At 32.1% G+C, this 12,883-nt stretch overlaps 1 protein-coding gene across 2 annotated transcripts in view; it reads left to right on the plus strand.

Moving 5' to 3' along the window:
• Positions 1-12,883, plus strand: part of LOC129748113 (zwei Ig domain protein zig-8-like) — an 870,358-nt gene that overhangs the window by 843,691 nt on the left and 13,784 nt on the right. For both annotated transcript variants that reach the window (XM_055742607.1, XM_055742608.1), the window contains exon 9: positions 9,865-9,915. In XM_055742607.1, coding sequence (XP_055598582.1) covers positions 9,865-9,915 — 51 coding nt within the window. The remainder of the gene's footprint in view (positions 1-9,864; positions 9,916-12,883) is intronic.

The raw sequence follows: 12,883 nt of genomic DNA on the forward strand, positions 1-12,883 counted from the left end.
TCAAAATTCATCCCGAATGTCTGTTTCATCATTTCACGTCATTCTAAGTTTGATAAAGTTTTATAGCTCAAATATCAAATTCCTTAACGCTAGAGGAGCATCTCTTAAAACCGCATTTAAATACCTTTGAAAACCTTTGGAATTCTGGAAAACTCTTAAAATGCAGTTATCTATTCAAATAATTTGTAGAAGCATAATTATTCACTTTTACACAGTAAATTTTTAAAAAATAATCTTGTTTTAGTTGAAAAACTCAAGTGGTGCTATTTTTATTTCGCACCCCTTTTTCACATTTTTGGTCCTCAACGCCAATTGCTACGTCCAAAAAAAGTAGACTTATGCTTGATTTATCCGTTAAGCAATTCAGAACAAACTGTGGAAGAAAATTTTCGTAATTTACAATCATTCATATTTTAACAAGCAAAACACATAGTGGTGCTATTCTTATTTCGCTCACTGCATAAAACAAAATATTATTGAATTGGATTTTCTACTCTAAGAAGGTATGATTTAAAAAAGGAAGGTAAAAATTTACCATTCTTTTCGTTTGATGTGAATAGTTGGTTTTAAAAATGATTTTACTGAATTCGATTCAGACTAGTGTTTTAAAAAGATAGCTTATAATTATCTCCAAAACATAAAGGACAAAGCACAGGACGACAAGCATTTTATTAATAATTAAACTCTTCCAAGTTTGTTATAAAAACAGGAGGAAACGAATCAGTTTTGCCCCGGAGAATTTAAAAAAAAATGTCGGAATTCGATCCCTTACATTTTTTTCCTAAGAGAGTGGTCAGGCGAGTCAGTTTCCTGTTTAAAAATAGGTCAAAATGAGGTAATAAGAACCAAAAACTTCGGCGTAGTAATTGACCCACGTTGGTTCGTCACAAATTTGATGACTAAAGGTATGGTGGCTCCAGAGAGTAAATGCGGTTCAGTAATTTCCTACTGTTTGCAAAACACACGCAAGAATTTCAATCGTGACATTCTACAAATCTGATATTTATAATTTTCTCAGATTGATTTTTGTATTATTCAAAATTCAACAATAGGCGAAATCCGAAATACAAGATATCTCATGTTAAATTCGGAACGTGTAAAACTTTCCTAAAGCAAAAACAAATTTAATGCAATTTAGTGGGAGAACAGATAGACTTTCGCAGTTATATCATGCGATATGGTGGACGAAAAACCAATAAAAATTCTACATCAGTTTATTCAGTTGCTATACTAATCAAGGCAAGCATTATTGGTTTAGAAAATCTTAACCGATTGTTTGATTCATTTGCACTTTGCTGACTATTTCTGATGAGCTTGAAAAACATGGTTCGGAAAGATAACCAACTCAAAAAAAGTGTATAAACCGCGAAGAAATTAAATATTTTCCCTTTTTCACGAAAAAAAAATCCATGAAAAAATAGAGGAAAACTGTACAAGACGCACCAGTTAAGCATAATCGCTATTTACAGCGATATCAATCATCTAAGAACCAAATTGAAAGTTTACGATGATTCAGGGATCAGATTTACGTATTATCATAAAGAAAAAATATAATAAAAACATGATTTTTATTATATTTTTGTAAAAAATACTTAATCAGCCGGAAAACAAACCACGGGGTAGAACGCCAAAACAAGTGGACAAAACGCACCATATGGAAAGGGTGGTGAGAAAAGAACAATGATTATACGAAATCAATACGAAATCTTTAATAATTGAAACATCAAATGTTTAGATACATGTTCATTGTATTTTTGTAAACCAACCATACTTTGGCAAAAAACCATTTATTATTGCTAAACTTATCGAAATTTTCGCTTTTCAAAATACACTTTTCTATATCCTTATAGATAAAACGCCTTCAGGTAGGCAACGACATTTAATTTCTTGGCTGATATCGCGGCAAACATGTTGGGGGTTAGGGGAGAGTGGGGATACTTGATCCCCTTTTCTTATTTTCACCATATCTTTTTGGAAAAATTTAGCAACTCGCCGTCTTTGACATTTTCTGACAGCTTGTAACTTCAAGTTTCTATGCTCCAAAATTTAGAATGATACTTGAACCCGTTAATGAACTAGAAGCATTTTCGTGAGAGTAAAAAAATTGCGATTTTTCTGAAGTTAGGGGAGACTTGATCCCCTATTGAAGGAGACTTGATCTTTTATTCAGGAAGCCCTAATCCTTGTATAAAAATCAAACAAAACCCCAAGATAGAATGTTAATTGACTATTTTGGTCATGTTTGTTCACATTTCACAATTTATAGCAGACATAAGAAGAAAATTTTATAACTTTGTCTCAACGCTAATCACATTGCATACTTAAAGGCGCTATTTTTTATGATTAAGAGAAAATTAATTATTTTTGCTCTTTTCTTCAGACAATTGTTTGATAAATATTAGTTTTTGGATAAATATTAGTAATTTCGTAATCAGCAATCATAACGATCAATTCAGAAGAAGAATACGCCGTTTGGAAGGGGGATCAATTGTACCCAACTCTAGGGGATCAATTGTACCCATAATCAACATTTTAGAAAACTTTTTCTGAAAAAAGTTGAGAGTTTTCCATTGCTTTGAAAATATGGCATGATGAAGTTCATTTTACGCTCGAACGATTGATACATTGGAACACATATTTTTTTCATAATTTTCCCATGTAAGGAACATTTTAAAGTGATGAAAAAAGATCTTCAAGTTACATTTTGTGAAATTTTTCAAACAAAGTTCAATTACTCAAACAATTATTTTGTTAAAATTTTTTAAACTACAAGCATTGTTGTTTTGCTCATTTTGGCACATTTTTCTAGAACATTTGATCTTTGTAAGACATATAGCTAAGGAATCAAGTATCCCCAGGGATCAAGTATCCTCATTCTCCCCTAACTTTTTCGAGACGAATAATGGTGTTAGAATTAAGCATTGTTATCGTAATTTGGGAGTCAGCAAATAAAAAAAATGGCATTTTGTTTTGACATTCAGATTTTCCCAAAATTTAACAGCCTTCCTAATTTGAACGTAAAACACGTGGTCTTGTAGGCATTCTGCCCCAATTTTGCTATGATTGATTTTAGTTAAAATTTGTGATAAGTTATTTAAAATATTTAAATAAATGATGAAAAACTTTGTTTGCCACAATAAAAATGAAGAAAAACATCATTTTTCAGAAAGATTGGCATAGGCCATCTTACTCTCTTGTACAGTTGTCCCCTACTTTCCTTTAGTGAAAATGTCCGGAGAATCGATAAGACGTGGTTTCAGACGCTGCACGAGTGACGAACGGAGTTCTAGTTCATGTTTGGACTTGAAAATTTTGAATCAAATGATCCGAATCTTGTGTGATTTATTCCAAGGAATCCAATGAAGGCTGTTTGAGCCACCGCACGCTTCGAAAATGGAGTTATGGCCCTCAATTCCCTTACATTTTTCAAACAGTCAAGAAAACGCATGTTTGGACTTGAAAATTTTGAACTAAATGAGACGTATCTTGTGTGATTTTTTTTTCTTCGAGAAATCCAATGAAAGCTGTTTGAGTTACTGCATGCTTCGGAAAATGGAATTATGGATGTTTAACCCTCACTTCCCCTACATTTTTCAATTATTTCAGAAAAAAGCATGTTCGGACTTGAAAATTTTCAACAAAATGGGATGTATCTTATGTGTTAATTTACCAACATTTTTCAAATAGTTCAGAAAAAGCATGTTCGGACTTAAAAATTTTGAACCAAATGGAACTTAAAATGTGTGATTTTTTTTGCCAAAAAATCCAACGAAGTCTATTTGAGTCACCGCACGCATTGGAAACAGAAGTTATGTTTGGCCCTCACTTCCCTAAAATTTTTCAAATTTTTCAGAAAAAGCATGTTCGGACTTGAAAATTTTGAACAAAATGGAACGTATCTTATGCGATTTTTTTCAAAGAATCGAATAGAGGTTGTTTGAGACACCGCACGCTTCCAGAAATTAACAATTTCCTAACATTTTTTAAATAGATTCAAACTAACGGAAAATTTTTGCAAAGTCTTTTTTGTTATACATTTCATCTGTTTCTCTCCTAGGGATAAAAATCATAATTTCAAGATTTTGTGTAATGTTCACGTGAAACTTTCCCAGAAATGGAAGGAATGCATGAAATCGTTATAGTATTTTCTAGATTCAGAAACTACATTTCAGTTAAAATTTCAATCAATCAAACAACTGTACAAATAACATCAAATACTTGTAATCTTTCGTTGTTTGTCAAGTTCTCATGAGAAAAATAGCATGCATTTAAAAATTGTCTTAAAAAGTACTGTAAATCCCAAAAATGGGCAACTTTTGATATGTATTCAAACCGAGCAAAGCCGAATAAATCAGCTAGTAGGGTAAATGATCTTGAGCGGAACTGAATGGCTCCATTCGACGCAACCTGGAACAGTTGATCAAGCGATATGGATAGGGGTTATAACCGAACAATTTTTTTAAGTTCAGCAGATAGATCTTGGTTTCTGCTTTCTAATGATGATTTGTAGAATATTTTAGAGTAAATCCTAGAAACTCTAGAGCTGTTTCACTGAAGAAAGAATTCTGATCTTGAGCGAAACTAAAATATGATCTTGAGCGGAACCATTTTGTACTGTAAACATCTTTAAAAGCTCTCATTCCTCATCTTTGTGTAACTGTGAAAACTTCAATTAAATTTCATCTTTAAAGATTCTAAAGTTCAAAAATAAGGAATTTGGAAGGAATTTGTGTTTAAAATAATATGAATTTGTTTTATTAGTATATCGTTTTCAATTGGGATTTCAACACCAAGAACAACCTCTCTAATAAAAGCTGCTTCTTAAAGCTCGAATAGTAATGGCAATGAAGATTGATTCTTATTCTGAAATAATGAATTTACTTTATTGGCTTCTTAAGTTCTCGAATTATGCAAAAAATATGTATTTCTTCTCCTTCCTGTCTTCCCTCTGAAAGAAAGAATCAAAAAACATTCCTTATACCCCAAAAAATTAATCTTTTTGTGTGCCTCTTCTGGTACGCTGTGACACTAATTAAAGTCGATCGAACTTAATTTAACATCTTGTCTTTCCCCAAATTTGATATAATAAGAAATATACAAAGGTGCTGCATACATTCAGGGGTAAAAACCGCGTGAGAGACATAAGGCATAAGGCAACGCACCTCGCGGTTTATTTTGGAAGCTAGTAGTTCCGCTCAAGATCAAAGATGGTTCCACTCAAGATCATATTTTACTTTAAAAAACTAAGCGATTAATTGATATTTTGATGAAAAAGTTTTAACAAAACCCCGAATATGAGTTTTTCTACAATTTTACAATTTTAATCATTAAGAATCAGTTTATAACGGTCAAGGGTCACATATTGCAGGTTAAATGCGTATATTTTTAAAGCTTCTAATAACATTACAGACCCCGTTCGATTTAGGCAACATTCGATTTTGGAAACATCCGAGCAAAAACCGTTCGTTTTGGCAACATCCAAAAAAGACGGTTTTTTTTGTCTCTTTTTTATTTTCATTTTAAAATAATCAAAATTAATGTAAAACGTAATATTAGCAAGAAATTTTACAATTCGGCTTAATTATGATTGTTCTAAACAGTAAAAACAAGAGTTTTTCCATGTTTTACTGCTTAAAACTAATATTATTGAGTCAAATTAAAAAAAAAATATGCTAATGTAAGGGTTTACATCAATTTTGACTAATTTGAAATAAAAATCAAAAATAAAAAAGTGACAAAAAAACCGTTCCATTTTTGGCAACATAAAATTAACGGGCGTGTCAGATCTCATCGTGCTCTCGTCGCGTACGGTCGTGTTTTTCTTTCTCTCCGGGCTCCGGGCGTTGTTTTGCGTTTCCTGTCTTTAATTGCATATAGTGTTAGATTCGTTATTGTTTTATGGTAGAATTGTTGAAATGTGAAGGAAATTCGTGATTCAACATCATGAATATGGAATTAAGCTGCAGAGTGTGTGCTCCGTCACTAGAAATAGTGGTTGAAAGAAGATAAAATCATCTACATCGTGGCATTGAATGCGGTGCAGACAAACAATTTGCTTTCTGGATGCGGAAGATTTTCGATAGAGACAGAGTTGGTAGATTGACGTGAAATGGTGTAAATCTATTAACTTAGGTATTTGCAAATGCCTGATACCCGCTCGGTGAAAATAAGTGTGAATCAAGCCAGTTTTCCTCCTGTATTTTCTTTTTTGGGCAAGGCGTGAGAAGGCGTTTAAAATGATGCAGCAACGCGGTGAAATCTTTTATTGACCGGGTGTGGTTTTTTTTCTCTTTCGGTTTGGTGGGCTGTAAGTGTATGTGTGCTACTTGGTGGATAGAGATTAAAGCAGAAGTGTGTCTATCTTACGTCCTGCGCTCGCGACTCACACATTTTTGTAAATGATAATGTGAGTGGTGGAATGTATTCTGGCGGGTTTGCCGAAATGGATAACTCAACATGTACGAATACGAGTGAACCAGTTGGAGAGGAAAAACGATTGGTGAGAGCGTTCCTTTTTTTTAACTTTTTATGTTATCTCTTTCTCTCTCCTACTTGAATTTATTTTATCGTTTGTATCGTTTTACGCATTTGAAATACGTATGATGTATCTCCTCACAGGAACAAAGAGCTTAGATAGCTCTAGGGTCCACACTGTTTACTCGATTTCAGTTGCTTAACGTATCTTGTTGACTGATATCGCTGTTTTTGGAAAATTGAGACAATTTCAATGCCACCCAATTCAAATAGGGAGTATTGAGATCGTTTCGCAACCAAAGTAGAACAACCGTGTTTAAGTGTGAACTAGGCTTCAGACATGACTTCAGAATTTTTTCATTCCAGCGTTTATATTGTCCTAAGTTCCTGCTGTTATCGCTAAGTGGTTTCAACTCCGGTGGCAGATCGTAAATGTTTCATGATTGTCGAACGTTTCTGATCATTTTTGTCTTACTTATTTAGTATTGACTGTTTTTGTTCTTGTACAAAATTTAATTCGTCACACTTTTTTCCAGCTACCCCGTTTTCTGATATTTAAAAGTAATATCATTTCCATTTATGTTAGTTTTGGTTGTTAAATTCTTTTAGTTGTTCATGTAGGTACATTTCTTATACATATATATATATATACATCCAGTTAGGTTTTGTAAGTTGCACTTTTGCCTTTTCAATCCGGTTTTTTTTCAGCACGTGGAGGATTGGATAATACAAAACCTCTGCCTAGGTTATTTTACTGGAAAACGACTTATGGAATTTTTTCTTTAAAAAGTAGGTGTTGAAACAATGATTTTTTACATAAGAATACTAAATAAGGTAATCGAGAAAAAAATCAGTAGAATCACTATTTTATTTCAGATAATTGGCTTCAACACAGGATCATATTTTTGATTAAAGCTCTCTTCAATTCTTACATTTTAACTTATTTTCAGCTCATGACCGTCATGATAATAAATTGTGTACTATATTAAAGCAGTATATTAAATATATTATATTAATTATCATTAACTCAAATTTCTTGGCACTATATATTATCTATGCATAGTTGATATTATATATCCTCATCAAATTATTATTGTAGTGTCCATTTTGTGAGTAGTTTTTATTTATTAAATTGCCTGATAATTAAACTGATAACCTATTTTTTTCTTGTTAACAATTTTTTTATATTCATGAATGGTTTTTAGATCCAGGAAATCAGAAACAATATTGTTGATAAAAATCTCTGTCATTAAATCCAAAATATATTAATTTAGATCGCAGTATTTCGCAATATCATTATTGAGTGACTCATTAGAATATTGGAATCATCGTTACTCGAATTGACTAAATTAATATGTTTTCAATTATCATAAATAATCGTATAAACAGCTTGTGTTCAAAGTTTATTTACTCGTACATTGAGTCATTCGCCTTAAAAAACCTATTTTCTCTATCTTGTAAGTTTTGGTGCCATTGGTTTTCGATATGGTTAGTTTTGTTCAGGATAATACTTAAGGATTGAGCTTTTTATTCATGATATTATGTCATTAATTTATTTCATTTCAAAAGTTGTAAAGTCGAAATAAAAATTCCTTTTCAGAAATGAAGAAGCGGTAACACATCAAATGAAAACAATAAATTAACCTGTGACTTATTTTATTTTTCAGAGGCGGAGCATGACATATTTTATATGTTTGAATAGATTCCTTTGTACATTTTATTGCATAATTTTAAAATATATTGTTTTCTGTTTATATGTTTTATTATACTAAATTATCTTGTTATATTATATTGTATTATACATATTATATTTTGATATATTATATTGTATTGCATTGTTTTTTTTTATTATATTGTATTATATAAAATATATTCAAACAACTAGGGTTGGGGCATCAGGGTATCCTCGTTTTGCAAAAGGAGCAGGTAGCAGTATGTGCTTGTTACCCGTTTCGAATACTGGACATTTCTCAATTTATGTCAAGGGAATTTGGCATGGTTAAGAAAGACATAGTATTTGATTACTTTTTGTAAAATAAGGACGCACTCTTTTTTCGGAAGCCTTGGGGGCGGGATTATAGCTTGCATGCTACCTTGATTAGTCAACATTGTGGTTATGGCTTCTCGAGACTTTCCCCCCTTATAACCCTGGATACCGTAAGTGCCTCTGCTTACGATTCTACTCCTTTGAAAGTCTCATTGGGCGGCTATAGCTGTATTGTGTGGTAAACAAGATGGACGCGTGGGTTATTTTCTTGGCCATAACCGCGGCGCTGCCGCAAACCCAAGGTGGATACATACATACATACATACATACATAAAATTAACGGGCGTGTTGCCAAAAACGAACGGGGTCTGTATTTCATTTCATAAATTTTAGCAAAAATGACAAAGCTGGTATGAAAAGATCTTGAAAAAGTGTTTTTTTTTTGTAAGTAAATGGTTCCGCTCAAGATCAGATTTCGACTAGTTCCGTTCGAGATCATTTACCATATGGGATAAATAAAATATCGGTCAGCTAGAAAACTTTTAAGCGCATTTTCTATAAAGTAGCTTGAATCTTGATTTTTTAACTGAGATTGAAAAAAAGGACCAAACGAGAAATCTTTAGAAGATTTTTATTTCCTACAACAAATATTGCCCAAAAATCACTAAAGTTTTATAGCAGGCTACTAGATTAAGTTTTGGTTTTATAAGGGGCTTGTGGAGTCTAATGAATATGAAACTATCGGTGTTACTTGGGTTGGGTTGAAATATTTGAAAAGAAAGTTAGGTATTAAATAAATTTTCTTTGAATTGCGCTTAAAGTGTTGCACATAATTTCTCGAGTGAACAAAACTAACATCTAATGATTTTAAGCCTGAATTGCTTATTTGCTTTGATATTCTTAAGTTATTGAAATCATGTTTTTTCAACAAACCAATCATTGAATCAAGCTTTTTAATGTGAAAAAAGAGATGAATTTTGATGTTGCAATTTTGTCAAGCTTCTAATTTCCAATTTTTGATTTTTCTATAAAATGTGACACTAAATGTTAAATACTCAATTTCAATCCTTAATCATTATCGTAACTAAGCTTTCGTCATTCAGAATATATTTGAATATTTGAACTCATCTGATATTTGATTGTGATGTGAAGTTACAAATTTAAGGACGGTTGTAGTTTTTTTTTAGAATTACTAGGGCCTTAACAATTTTTTTGAGGTTTTGATTCAGAACTTTGACTTTGGGAACACTTGTCATTCAATTATGATTCTAGGATGATTTAAAATGTTTACTGTCATAAAAAAAATGAATATTTATATTATTTCTACATAGCAAAAATCGATGATAATTTTGAAGTTTGTATAAAAAGTTGTTCTTATATAATCTTTATTTCCTCATTTTCAGGAGAATCCTCCGCATCGGCTGTAACTTCATCTGCCGGATCCCTTTTTGATGGTAAGTTTTGTCTATATATATAAAAATGAATGTTTGTCTGTCTGTCTGTTCCCTATAGACGCGGAAACTACTGAACCGATCATCGTGAAACTTGGCATCTCAGAGTTTTTGGGGCCGGGGATGGTTTCTATAATAGTTACAAACCGCTCCGACTTGAGAGAGAGGGGGCTTCCATACAAAATTTGTAGTTTTTCGACACAAATTAAAGTCATGACATCCATTTTCTCGAGATTTTTTTTCCTTTGGGCGGTTTGTTTTTCGTTTCCAAGGTCGAGGCGTCGCGAGCAAACGTCGCTAGAGGATAGTAACCATGGCATAGCATACTGTTCAGTGGGAATATTTTGGCGCGTATTTCTCAACCAAGCATATTTTCAATGCAAGGGGTGACGATATGAAGCCTTGATGTGATTTTTTTCTACTTGATTCCTAGCTCATTTTTACAGCACATGATTATGAATGACGCCGAAATGTTATCCAGATTGACATTTTGCCGATCGAATAAAACATGTAGATTTTTTTTGCCAATATCTGAAATTGAAAAGTCATGGCATCCATTTTCAGAGATTTTCTTTTCTTTGAGGGGTTTGTTTTTCGTCTCTATGATCAAGCAAATGTCGTCGCAAGTGGATAGTAACCAAAGCTGTTCGTTGATCGCTGGAAAAATTGAACAATTAGGCGCCTGTTTCTCAACCAAGTACCTATATTTCTTATGCACGTGAGGGCGATATGCAACCTAGATGTGCTTTTCTTGCTTAATTGTACACAGCACGTGGAAATAAAAAATATAAATTTAGTTCTGATGCTAATGAAATAGTGGTATGATACTTTCATTATCATTTGGTATTTTGATTTACACACAATTTTTTAACCCAAGGTGTTTTTTGAATCATATTGATAACAGAAATATGAATAAGATGTTTTCTACAGAGGTATATCGGAAACATTTTGTTGAACATGTAAAGATGTACTTAACTGAAAAAGAAGATAAAATAATCTGATGTGTCGGATACACATGAACTGATCAAGAGCCTTTTCTTTAAATTAGATAAGATAGGACTGACGTGTTCATAAGTGAAAGGTATCAGTGAAATAAACTGATTTTCATTGACCAAAAGTGAAGGAATTCATTTTCAAAAGAATTTTTATTCAAGTAACACTAGAGCATGTTCAAACGTTCAACTTTTCTCTGTTCCAAAAAAAATTGTTTTCTTATAAAAATTGTTACTTCAGCCCAAATACACAACAGAAACGAATTTAGAAATGAAAATGGGAGGTTTTTATTTTAAATAATTCTGAAAAAAAAACATCGTACTTTTTGCTTACATACCAATTCAAGTACGTACTTAACATGAAAAGTGTTTTTGTGTTACATGGCTGCATAAAAGAGACTTTTGGTCCGCTTCTTTTTTGAAAAGTGAGACTTTAAAACTCATATTCAACTGGAAGCGAATTTTTTATGACAAATTTTAAATATACTTTGAAAGTGTTCAAAACAATATCCCCTCCTGTCAACTTACACGATGGGGCAAGGGCAAACGTCGAACTTTTAAGAAATTCATCTTTAAAATGATTCAATATGTTGAAAAGACCAGAAGGGGTATTCCGAAAGTTGAAACCGAAGCGGATATTTAAAATTCTTAAATGTCTTTGTAAATGAAGGTCATTTGCTTTGAACAGCATTCGTTAAAAGTGGGATAACAAACATAAATATATACTGCAGACATACTGCAGATATATCAATGAAACTTGATAAAACAAACAAACAGATATACGTATTAAATCCATTTTAAAGCCATTACTCAGACGCATCTGAAAATAAGCTTTGCATCTACACTTGCTTCAATATACGGGACAAATGTTAACTTAGAAATTTGTGTTTGCCAACATTTTTGAATATTTGACTTTCAAAGAGAAAATAAAAAAACGCGGAGAATTTATTTAGTGATACTACTGATATTTTTGCTTTAATATATTTACTAAAAAGAAAACAACTGCACTATATAAAATCGATAATTTTCATACCATGATAAGTGTTTTTTTGGAAAACTTCAAGCTATAATGACTCATGTCCACGAGTTTGGCATATGGCGAAACATTTTTTTAAGATAATTTTGACGCAAAAAAGATAGATATTCAAACTGCTTCGAGAGGCGAGGATTGTGAAAAAACCTGTTTGATAATGTTTATTAAAAATCCTTTTCATCGTTTTTTTTCTAATTTTAAGCTTATTTTTTTTTACTTCAAAAAATACATCATCTAAAGCTAATCAGGGGCAGGAAGTGCTAATAATACAGAATTTAAGGAATATACTCAAAAAACTGTCCCGATTCACGCTATTGATCGGTTTTCAAAATTCTATCTCCATGAAGTACAATGTGCAATAAATTCCAATATGCGAATCATTTTTTTTCGATTAGAAATTTATGTAAACTCGAGCCGGGTAAATCAGCCTACCTTCTTCAAGCAGTGGGGGACAAAATTGGAAAAGATGGGGGAGCTCCCATGTAAGTTTAAGATAAAGAGCTTTTAATAGAAGGGACCATATTTTAAAAGAGGATTTTTTTGCGTACGGATATTAAGCATAACTAAAAAATAGATGTGACAAATGTTTTAAAGAAGTTCGTTACTTCCCATTTTGGGGAAAAAGGTGGAAAATTCATAAATATTGACATTATTTGAGTCATTATGAAGCTTTAAAATAGAGTTCAAATTTCAGAACTTGAAAAACAAGTTTAGAGATCAAGCTTCAGTAAATAATATATATCATCTTTGAATTGCAATGCTGAACTCCAGCTGCAGCTCTCATCTCAAAGTTGCTGGTTCTAAACCATGATGACGTTTGATTAAAAAAAATGCTTGAAAAAATCTAAATATGAATAAATTTTTACAAATTACATTTATTTATACAAGGTGTAGCAATGCACACCGGGTCAGCTAGTAGTTTATATAATATGATTTTTTTTAGATT

This window comes from Uranotaenia lowii, chromosome 2 (genome assembly GCF_029784155.1).
Source record: "Uranotaenia lowii strain MFRU-FL chromosome 2, ASM2978415v1, whole genome shotgun sequence".
Classification (NCBI taxonomy): Eukaryota; Metazoa; Arthropoda; class Insecta; order Diptera; family Culicidae; genus Uranotaenia; species Uranotaenia lowii.